Source organism: Numenius arquata, chromosome 4 (assembly GCF_964106895.1).
Source record: "Numenius arquata chromosome 4, bNumArq3.hap1.1, whole genome shotgun sequence".
NCBI lineage: Eukaryota > Metazoa > Chordata > Aves > Charadriiformes > Scolopacidae > Numenius > Numenius arquata.
In genome coordinates, this window is record NC_133579.1 from 39,069,426 (window position 1) to 39,081,567 (window position 12,142).

Here is a 12,142-nt window from a genome sequence, read left to right on the forward strand (position 1 = left end):
GGGTTTTTTACTGATTTAAACTGAGACAATGGCCCATGCCTAACCTAAGTATACATTGCAGGGGTTACCTGTGATTCTCTTTAGAATGTCCACATTTAGAACGTGGAAGCCCCTCTATATATGTATTTATGTTCTGGTTTACAATGTGCTATTTGACAATGTATTCTTTTCTATAGGAAGTATTTGTTACTATAGGTATCTGGGGTGTAATGAGGTCTTCATGATGTTGTGGGTTTCTCTGAAAAAGCATAGATGAAACATAGTGAACTGTAAGAACTGTTATTAAACATAATTTTTGTTTTATAGGTTATTCAGCAATAGTTATGAACTCCCGTTTACGAGCCTTAGGTGGGAGGATAAATAACATACGAGCATCAGAACTACCAAAAGAGAAAACCCGATCAGAAATAATCTGTAACGTCCACTTTTTGGATGGCTCAGTACAAAGCTTCAAAGTCAATGTAAGTTTGGAAAACTACTTTTTCTTTTTAAAAATACAGAAATTTGTTTGAAAGCTGTAATCATATGTGGGACCCTGAGGCATGGGATTTCCAAAATATGTTGAAGATGTAGCTTTGCCATTACAAATTGCAGAATTGCTGGTTATGAAATGGATTTATGAAGTGCTATTTTAGTTTTCTTTAAAGTCAACCAACTGAAATGTCATAAAATCATGGCATGCAGATTGTATCTGAAAAAAGGTCGTCTGTATGATATGGGAGTCATGAAGAAACAGATCTGGTGATCATTATCAGCTCTGATTAAGTAATTCATATTTAAAGGGAACTCGCAAATTTGGATGTGCTCCTCCTTTTCTCCTGTCAAAGGACTGGTAGTGCTAAAAGGAGGAGGCCTTGTAAATTCCTGTAGTGTTAGTACATATTTTATGAAATGCAAAGATGATGTAAATAGTGATGACATCATCCTTAGTAGGACAGTTCCGCTCAGTCTTTGGTACTTCAATGTAGTCTCTTTATCTGGGAGCAGGGAGGGAAAGAGGATTAAAGGAGGTTTCTACTCTACATTTTTACTGTATTTTATTCTGTAAATAATTTAGTTTATAACCTTCAGTACTGATTAAAAGTATTAGTTAATTTTTAAATGAAAACAAAGGAAATACCTTCACTCCTCAATCAATACTCAGAATTATCTGACCATGCAGAAAAACTGTGGATGAATTTAAGTGTAATTGTGTAAATTTGTGTATATGATGCTTGTTTTATCCAATTTACCCTGTTTGAGAGGAAGCATTTTGCTGAGGAAGCTGCGCTGTTGGGTATCTTGGATTATACAATGCTTTCTTATAGGAGATTCAAAACTTCACCTGGAAACTGTATTTTCCGAAGCATTATTACAGTTCTCTTTGCAGAATGATTTTATTTTTGGACTTTGTCTGTTGGGTATTTATTGAAATAGATACGATTTGATAGACGAACAGATGCTTTTCATTCTAATATGTACAGAATTAGTCTCACATTTTAGTATATATTTTATATACTATCTGTGTATGTGTATACATGAAGTAGCTAACACTGGGGAGTGGGGTACAAGGAGAGCAGGTATATAAGAGAGAGCAACACATTAGTATACAATTTCCATTGTTTGTCTCCAGCATGCCGTATAGGATTGCCTTGTCTGTCATTGAGCTAGCATAATTGCCCTCCCTCCTTGCATGAGGATCTTTGAAAAATGAGGAATTTGAAACTTTTTGAATTCCATGCATAGTAGTATATTCTTCCTTGTAAAAAAGTGTTTACACAGCTGTAGATTTAGTGCTTGGCCTGAAGTCCAGCACTGTACAAGTGAACTTTGCTTCTCATTTTAATCCTTTAAGCAGTGAATGCAATATGGTAAACGGGGAACCATTTTGAAACTCCAGACCCAGCTGATTTCTCTCCCTGCCTTCAGCATACCCCCAGAGTATCCCTGCAGGTTACCTCCTTCATCAGGTGTCAGAAGGGTCTCCTTTACTGCAGCTGTAATGCTGAACTGCTGTTGGGGTAACGCAGGACCCATTATTGCTTTATTGAAACAAAGCAGGGAGGGTGGCTACACTGCTATGTTATGGGCTAATTCAAGGAAGAGATTTACCAGAAGATTTTGTTCTTTGAGTACTGAGCTTTCATACCGGTACTGAGGGAGCCTGCACTTATCTGCTGGGATGGCCCTTCCTGATTATCTGACCTTGATGTCTGCTGAAGAACAGACTTTGCTGCGCTCTTGTTGTGTCACAAGGTCCAGTTCTCAAAAGGGTTTGAAGCCAGCTGTAGAAAATCTGTATCCAAGTTTTGCTTATGTTAACAGAAAAATTTGGCTTCGTGAAGTTGGTGCCTGACTGTGTGTGTGTTTTTATTTTAATTGCCAACATCACTCAGTTTTATGTCTGTGAGCAAAGAGTAACTCAGGTCTGTGGTCAGTCTGGGAATCAGCTAGGCACGTACTGAAGCAAAATAAGTTTTGCTCTGAACAGATTTTCCCCACTAGTGAAGTGTTTCTGTGTTGCGTTAGAGAAACTGTTTCTCATATCAACACATTGATTTATAGATCTGGTTTTGCTCCATACTTTATCTGGAGCCAGGTCAATTAATAATTCTATATTTTTAAGAAATAAAATATGGACATCACATGGCATGATTATCCATAAGACAAATTAACAGCAATGTATTTAATAACGTAGTAATATATTATTAAAATGAAGGTGCTTTCTGAAATCACTAGACATAGATACATTGCTAAAAAGACACACTATGTCTTGTGAATATCGTAATATATTTTCTAGTTTTTTTACTTTAAGTTTTTACTGTTATTGTTGATACCTGTTGAATATTTGTCTCTTGAGTTTGGAGAATTGGAACTGAACAGGATCACCTCTTTTAAAGCATAGGGCGTAGTGTTTTCCCTTTAAAAGAAATTAAAGAACTTCAGTGTATCAGTGGAAAATTAAGATTGGGAATTTTTAGGGTTGTATGTTTGTGGGCTGTTGGTACCTCATTGTCATTTATGAAAGCTCTACGTTTGGATATATGTTACACTTTGAACTAATATTCATGTATACATAAGTATGCTTTACGTATAGACAGAATAATACTTGACTAACACAAACAGTGGAAAGTGAAGGAAAAAGCAGAATACTCAAAGCTTGGCCTTCGTCCATTTAATAGCATAAGTGGAATTGAAGACTCTTTCCATTCTAATGACAACAGACCGAAAAATGCTGTGTTTTGCTTTGTCATGTAGCAGCTATACGAACACAGAATTCTCACTGCAAGAGGATTTCTTTCAAAAGACACAGGGTGATTATATAGAGAAATAACATCAAAGAAAGAAACATAAGGGTAAGAAGAAACTCAAGAGAAATTTGCTGTGTTTTTAAGCAAATAGATATTCCTAAATTGTCATTTCTAATAATTTGGTGCTGCACAGATGCTCAAGACTAGTAAATTTGAGGTGGATTTAAATTTAATACAAAGGTAATAGATTAGTCTGAGCTTACAACCTGTTGACACACTGAAAAAAAAACCTTAAGTATTTTTAAATTTTGAACTAGTACTAAATGAAGTCTTTAAAGTGATGGTAGAACATTCATGGTATCTCCAAATACTGAACCTTTTAGAGAACAGGGAGAATAGAGATATAACTTTCATTCTCTAACAACGGGATTATAGAGCCCACAGAGCTGATTTTCATGAAACTTAGCTAGCAAACTGCATGGGCTTGTGAAACTTACAAAGTTATAGCTATAGGTCTCTTTACCATTCTGCTTGATGGTACTTTTTTTTTTCCCAGTGGTTGCATCTGTAGCGATGTCAATAAAACCAAATATCCTAAAACTGGACAAAGGAAGAAGGAAGGTGGATTTTGCTTATGGAAATAATCTGAGGGACTTTCTGTCTATTGAGAAATCTGAAGATAGCTGCATAATTTGATTCCTGCAAATTTGTTCTTGAGCAGTTCTTACGTCGTCATTATCAAGAAAGTTCACATGGGAGTACAGACGGACACATTCCACTACATTGCTTACAGTCCAAACAGAAATGTGCGTTAACTCACCAAGGCTGAAATGGCCTTTCTTGTCTTTCCTCCATTATGTGTTTCAGTATTTAGATGGAACATATCTGAGGTCCAGGCAAACAATAGAAGGCACATGTAAGCTAAGAGTTGGAGCTCTTCTTTCAAAAACACATTTGAGACAAAGACTTGACTGCACTTGGTACCTAGTCTTGCACTTGATTCTAATTATATCCAGGTTTTCTTGAACCTTCCTGATAACTTTCAGGTGTTCGAAATTTGTGATAAGGCTAGTTCACTTCTGTCTCTCATGTTACCTCTGTCTTGTTCTAAGGCTATAATGCATAAGCTTTCCACATGGAGAAAATGTTAGTGCTCATTCTAATGTATACAGAACGTGCTCACATACCGTGTTTGGGTGAGTTTACTAGGTATATATTGAGTAATAATGCGAATTGATTTGTAACTTTTTGTATAAACATGCAGCAATTTTCCATTATTGCTCTACTTTGACTCATTTACCAGGAATGACCACCAGGAATGAAGTATGCCTCTCGATTTCCAGTAAATTGACTTTTGTGAAGGGATAAAATTTACAGTGTCATATCACTTCTGTATTGCATTGTCTTTCTGAGTTGATTCTTGTATCTTGGTACCTGTGACTTTTTGCTTTTAGACTGGTTGGCTTTTAGTAATAGGTTCTCCTTCTAGAAATAAAATGATTAGGCAGTAACAATGAGAAAAGTAGCACAACTTGAAATTCAAATCATAGGGACTGTTTTTCCTTTCCCACCATCTCAGTTAAGCTCTTTTTTCCAGTATTTGAGAAGCAACATGATTGTTAGAATTAACACCAAGAATTACTATTGGTATGTTTAAAATACTGGGAAGAGATACAAGTCTTAAAGGTTCTTTTTGATTGTGGGTGTGAGTTTTATAATTTTAAACCGCTTGCAGTAAAATGCAAGGATCTTTGTCACTAAGTTTTCCTACTGGATACTGTTTGATAATACAAGACAGTTTCGTGCTAATCTGTGTCCCTGCATGTTGAAAGAACTGCTCTATGAAGTTTCAGATTGGCAACAAATATTTAGTTTTATATTGAGGCAGAGCAGTATACTCTGACTGGAAAACAGTAAGACAGTATGAAATTTCATGATGCCTTTGAGGACAGTGAGAAAGTGATCTGACCTATAGCAGGCTTGTTAGTCTTAGCCCTTCGTGGGGCCTGACTTCGTAATAAATGCTGAAGGAAAGAATTAGTGGAGGAGAGATTTTTTCCAAAGTTAGAACTGGAATGACTAACCTCATGTATATGTTTGTTTTAAATAATTTTTGAGGTAGAGGAAATGCAGTGGGTCAAAACTCTGTGGGCTTGGATAAATATTTTGTGTGACCTTTATATAGGAAAATACTGTGCTGGAGTGTACGGAATCTAGAAGAGTTATGGGATGGGAAAGGAGTTGGCTCAAGAAGCGGCAGTAGATCTTGCTAAAAAGGAGATGCTAAACAGTGCAAGGACATTAATCAAATTCTTGACTGTCAAATTTCATTAACATGTTGCTAATGAATCTTTTTCAGTAAACCAAAAATGTAAAGTTTGAGACATTATTAACAATAAAAAAGATACAGGAATGTGAGGCAGCAGATAGGTTATCTTGAACAAGGAGTAATTGCAGTGAGGGAAATCAGTAGTGTAAACTAATAGCTTTCATAAGACAAGGTAATTTTATTTTAAGCTATATTTTCAGTTGCAAACAATAGAGGAGAACGCTGGTATTTTGCAGGCTGAGCTGCTCATGTGTTGTCGTTCTTAAAAAGGTGAGCACTATTACGCAGTGTCAAGGAAGTATCAACAGTGTTAGTCTTGGCATCAAAGCTACCCTCCAGTGAATGTCACATGTGGATCCTGGCTACTTGTAGACAAAAGAGGGAAGTTCCAGTCAGGCAGGCACAGAAAGTACAACTAGGATGCTGTGCAAAAGTCTGGTCCTAAGGAAAGAAGAGGCTGTTCTGTTTATTCTAGCTAATCAAAATCTTGCATGGTCTGAATAAAAGCATCAGGTGGAGTAAATAAATTCCAGGAAGAGAAAAGGACAGAGTTAGCAGAACAGCAGATAAATTAGCTGTGTGTAAAATTAGTGTGGAAATTTAAAAGAAATTGTAGCACTTTGTTAAAGCTCATAGGCGTATTGAGACCGAAGGACACAAGCTGTTTGGTGGTGGATGACTGTTACAGACTAAATTAGGAAAGGATGACCTCAAACAGCGCATGAGGGGCAATGGATATTGTGTCTGAAGTGAGACTGAATTTGCAAAAGCTTAGGTGGTGCTTAACTGTGAGATTATCATTGCCAGAAAGTGGGGGCAAAGCTCTTGCAGAGGAGAGGGACAGGGAGATGTGCTATATATTGCATTGTCCTCTTAAGTGGTACAAAGTGACACTTTACCTTGTAGAAGTTAACAAACTGAAAAGGATTACTTGCATATTTACTCCTCAACTCCAAAGAACTAAGAGTCCTCACTTATGTTTATGCAGTTCTTAGGACAGCGGGTTTTGATCATCCCAGCTCCTAGGCAGTACTTGAAATTAAAATAATGAAGGGGTTCATTCTCTTCAAAATTGCGTATCTTACTAGAAATTAAACTTGACTAATCTAAATGCCCTAAACATAGGAAATCCTTGTGGCTCGGGTAGAATGTAATAGCTGTTAGTTATGATTACTTTAAATATTAATTTTTGGCCTATCCAACATAAGGTGAAATATATTTTAAGGCAGATTTAAATGGAGGTGAATGGTCTGTGGTTATGGGGTGGCTGATGCAAAGCTTTTAACAGTTCAGAATAAGGATTGGTAGATGTCAGGAAGATTAAATAAATGGAAACTTCAGGGTGGAAACAAGCAAACCTCTTGAAAATGTTTCTTTTTAGTAGAAAAAACTTTATTATTCTGAAGATTATCTTAAAAGCTTGTGTCACTGTAACAGAATAGGCTAGCGTGGAAAGTGTGTAATTTTTTTTTATGTCGCTATTGAAAGGCAAGAGCTTTATTAAGAATGTTATAACTACTTGCTGTAATGGTTAATAAGGTTAAGAAGAACTTGATTCTAATGCACAGTTTAGCTGAGTGGGCTTCATGTTGTTTTGCCCTTTTCCTATGGTGGAGGGGAGTGAAAAGATGGTGTGTTGTAAGAGCACTTGACACATTGTAATATTAGAGTACACCGTGGCTATGGATTGTTGGAATGGATGTCACAATTCAAAAGCAGTGATGTGAGGTGCTTAGCCTGCCTCGCTTTGCACCTAGATCTCAAAACTGTTTATGTGCACAATAGATTGAAGATTGTGCAGCGTGGGCTGTGCTGTTACTTTATTTTCAGGTGTATAGGCTGAAAAATAATTCAGGTGTTTCTTAAAACAAAGCAAAAGCTGAGTAAATATAAATTTTCCTGAGGGAAAAAAACCCCAGAAACTTTCAGCTTCAGGAGTTCTAACAACTGAAGAAGACTTTAACAATTTAAAATTGCATTTTGTATTTAGCTTAGCTGGAGTTGTACTTGGTCTAGGTACTGTGGAAGAAACTTTGTGCTTTTGATACTAGACAACAAGAACTGGAGCCGCAGAAAAGTAGTGTTGGAAATGATTTTTGATAGGAAATGTGGAGGGGAGGAAGAGAAGGAAATAGTAGTTATGTATGTGGAGAAGACTTGAACTAGCTGAGCAGCTGAGTTTAGGATTGGGAGACCCATGGGAACATTGCAAAGAGAGAACTGTGACTGCTGAGCAAGAATATTGTAATAGGGAGCTTGCTTGTCTTTAGAGAGTAGCAGTGAGAAGGCTTAGTGATTCATTGGTGCTGGGGGAGAGGGAGGATGCCATTGTGAGAGGTGGGGAGAGACAAGGTGAAGACATCTGAATTGGGCTGAAGAACCAGAAGTATGAAAAATGAGAAGGGAATTAGGAGATAATGCTGTTGCAAAGAAAGGAGCCTGAAGGGAGTCAGAAGTGTTGAAATTCAGAGAGAAAATTAGCAGAAGAATCTGCCCTCTGTGGTCTTCTCCTGCCCCGTTTGTAACAAAACCCGAGATGCCTGAATGCATTCTTTCAATAAACTGTGTGTCTCATCCCTTGTAATTACTGCTTTTGGTCACAGTATAACCTCAGTTGCTCATTTAGCTCATGTAAGCATGCGCCATAGATATGCAATTGTGCTTCTGAGTTGTGTAGGTGTCATGTGATGTCACTTGAAAGCATTTTCACATTCTGTTTATAAGAACACAACCCTGGGGAAGCAGATATGGTATGTATAGTAAGGCAGTGCTAAAGATTAATGTATTCACACCAGGAAATGCCCTTTACTTCAGAGGGTTAATGTGACATCTGCTGTTTCCACGGGGCCATCTTGTGTACGTATATGGATAATCTCTGATAGCAAATCTTAGTCTTCATAGTGGAGCCCACCTCATTAATGTTCAGAACTGCTTGACGTATGCCTGGCACCAAGGCTGTGTGTCAAGGAACGCTTGGTCGTGTGATCCTTACCTGCAGATTAGATTTCAGTTTCTAAGCTGAATCTAGGTCTACGTTATTTCAGAAAAAAAATTGGGGTCAATCAGTGCTGTGGTTTGAGTATCACAAGGAACAATAGCCTGTTCGAAAGGGAGAGGAGTAGGAATGTGCAGCTGGGGAAGACAGAGGACAGAGCTGCTGCTTTTGATGGCTGCACACTTACAGGCCTGAGTGGACTCAAATTTATTGTGAGACCTCAACAGTTTGTTGTGAAAGTTAAACAAGATGGGAGACTGTTGGAGGGGAAAGTGTAGTGTCATATATGACAGTCAAGTGTTGCCTACATTTTCTTCTTCATATGTGACTTTGCTCCAGAAAAATTGACACAGCTTTTCACAGGAGGCCAGTAGTTGGCTGTTATTTTACCTTGCGTCTGGAGCCTGATGTAGAAACACAGCATTCAAGTAAAAAATGAGCTATTAGGAGTTCTGCTCTAGCAGTAGGAAGTGTTGGATGATATTCTATCCTCCAAAATAAGATAGTCAGGTGGGTATCTTTTGCTTGAATCTTTGTTCTTCTTTTCCCATCTTTTAAATAGGAGGGATTCTTTTATGAGATAACGGAAGGCTATGGAATATGTTACTATTTAAAGCACTCAATTACAACAGTGTGGTAGCCTGTTTAAAAAAAAAAAATAAAAACATCTGTCCTGAAGAGGACTTAGTGTTGTATAATAAACAAAGTCTAGACAAAGAGAATTTTACAATATACTGTGTTCTTGGCTTAAGTGATGACTCTTACGCAATGAGTAAGACTGGGGCCATCCACAAAAATGTGGTGACTATCATGAGTCCTTTGTTTCAAGAGATTGTTTAACAAATTAAGAAAACTGTTTAAGAAATCAAAACTTAATTAAATCATAACTTAATTTTTTTAGAAATTTGTTTCAGAACAAAGCGTTTGTCTTTTGCAGTCTAAATAATTTTCCTCTGGTAAATTTCTCTTTTTTTGCATGTGTGCAATTTATTTCTGCTTTTGACAGTGAGATTTGGAAGATCATGTGAAAAGTTAGTTTGCTGTAATTTTTTGAATAGAAAAGATACGAGCAAACCAGTCTGATTTTTGTTCTGTCCAGCAATTTAGTATATAAAAATCTAGTCCTGAAATGCCATACAGGTTTGCAAGCTATTTATTATGTGTTAGCATATTTAGGACTGCAGTCTTGTTGAGGGGTTTTTGTTTGTTTCTTTTTGTGGTTGGGCTTTTTTGATAGGCTTGGTTCACAGTATTCTTTGGCAGAAGTTGTTTAATGCTCTCCACAATGCCGCGGCATGAAGATACTTGTTTGGTTTGAGGAAAACTATACCATGCCTAGGCTTCTGGATCTCCACTGCCTGTGTAATTCCCCGGTTACACCAGTGATGCCTGTCTTGAGGGACACCTAGGCAGAAAGTGGGGTGGCTGAACGACAGTTGAGCATGTGGGGGCTGAGGGGCAGGTGGGAACTCAGGCTGAAGAACAGGACCTTATGGCTGGACCACAGCATCCCTCCTGCTTTTTTCCCCCTTATCCTAGTGTATAGTGATTTCGCCTTTTGACAGCTGATGTGGGAACAGAGCTGCTGCTTTGGTGGTGACAGCAGGGGCCAGAGCAGCCCCATGTGGCTGTAAGCCATCCTTGCATCCTATGGCCTCGCAGAACAGCATTGCTCCTAAAGGCTGTGCTGGAGGGAGAGGTTATCTGCTTAAAATTAAATTGCTGGACCCACTTCAGGGGCTTGAGTTCATGTGAAATCTCATAATATGAATTGACATGCCTAATGTATTTTGGAAAAGAAGCTTCTCAAAAAACCAACCAACCAAAAAAAAAAAAAAACCAGGACCCTTTTATCGGAATAAACTTCTTATTGCTGAGAAACTTTGAACCAATGAATTAGCAGCTATTTTTATTCATTTTTTTAAAATAAATTTAATTTCAATTAATTGTATCTTAAAATGTGTAAGTTTTGCAGAGTTTCACTTATAAAGTTTTCTTGTTTTCAGAAACAAGACACTGGACAGATTTTGTTGGATATGACCTATAACCAGTTGGGTGTGACAGAAAAGGAATATTTTGGTTTACAGCAAAATGAAACTTCAGTAGATTCACCTGTAAGTATAGTAAATAATAAATGTGTGTGCATGTATATGTGTGTATATATGTATATGCATATATATGCGTACACATGTATGTGTACACACATATACATGCACACATATACACATAAACAGCATTTATTTGTTAATATTTTTAATCCATCTAATAGTTTTTCATTTCACAGCGATGGCTTGAACCAAACAAACCTATTAGAAAGCAGTTAAAAGGTAAGACTTGTTTTTAGTATCTTGATTGTAACTGTGTAGTCTTGATTTTCTGTGGTCTTTTGACTAGAATAAATACAGTTCTTGTAAATTAGGGCATCCAGGTGGTAGATTTTCTTTAAGAGTGAGTCTTATCTCTGCCGGTGTTTTCAGCAGAGCTTTCTACGTCTCTTACTGCTACCTGTGTGCTAATAAGACCTGGTATGTCACTAACTTTGATGCTATAATAGCAGCTAAACCTGGATTCTGAACAGTGTTGGACGTCATGGCTGTGAAAGCAGTAGTCATATCATGGTGCCAGTAAATTCCTCCTGATAGGGAAGATAAAGAAGAGGGGGTTTGGTCAAGGGAAGTGGAGCCAGTTTCATGTATAGGTTCTGGCAATTTCTTGAGTAGAGTAAGAAAAAAATATTTTATGCTTGTTTTTATTAAAAAACAACCAAAGAAAAAACAAACACCACACACTTTCAAGTGCACCTGTTGTTCTAGTATGTCTTGTTTATAAACAGCTTTGGGTAACAGAATGCTTACCAAGACGGACAAGCTGGCCAGCATGACCCTGCCACATAGCAGCTTAGGAGGACTGAGTGACATTGTCACAATTTGTGCTGTGAAAGCTGAGCTATGTTTTTCAGCTCTCTTATTTCTACCATATGCTGTAGATTGTGTATGAATTGAAATAAAAATACATGAAGTTAACATGGTGAACTTCTGTTAATTTTTTGTATTTATATGTAAGATAGGATTGAGCATTATCCCAATTGAGGCGCTTCAAATACGTTTCCTGCTTTTTTTGTCTTCTAATACCTATGAGGCAAAGATAACTAAATAATGCCTTTTATGTAAAGTAGCATATGCAAAGTGATATTTCAAATGAAAGCATCATGATATTTGAGAGTATTTTCTTCTTATAGTTGGGGGATCAGGAGACTTCTCGTGGTTTCTTTGTTTCATTAGAAAAATGCATGAGATTTCTATGTGGTTGTTTGTGTAATTTTTCTCTAAATATAGGAATAAAAACCTTGGGCTCTTTCTTTTAAAAAAAAAAAATAAATTGATTTGATCTTCTAAAATATTGCAGGAGGTTTTCCCTGCACCCTTCGTTTTCGTGTAAGGTTTTTTATACCTGATCCTAACACACTTCAGCAAGAACAAACCAGGTAACTTCTGTTTGATGTTTGCTTCCGTGAACTAAGAATGTATAAAGCCCTCCTTTCCCATCTCCACAGCTTGGCAAACTATGCTTTATTAAGTAGATAACTTC

At 37.2% G+C, this 12,142-nt stretch overlaps 1 protein-coding gene across 2 annotated transcripts in view; it reads left to right on the forward strand.

Moving 5' to 3' along the window:
* Positions 1–323: 323 nt before the first annotated feature.
* The window catches only part of PTPN3 (protein tyrosine phosphatase non-receptor type 3), a 95,778-nt gene continuing 83,959 nt past the window's right edge, over positions 324–12,142 (forward strand). For both annotated transcript variants that reach the window (XM_074146115.1, XM_074146116.1), the window contains exons 1-4: positions 324–461; positions 10,561–10,668; positions 10,839–10,881; positions 11,960–12,038. In XM_074146115.1, the coding sequence (XP_074002216.1) occupies positions 324–461; positions 10,561–10,668; positions 10,839–10,881; positions 11,960–12,038 (368 nt within the window). The remainder of the gene's footprint in view (positions 462–10,560; positions 10,669–10,838; positions 10,882–11,959; positions 12,039–12,142) is intronic.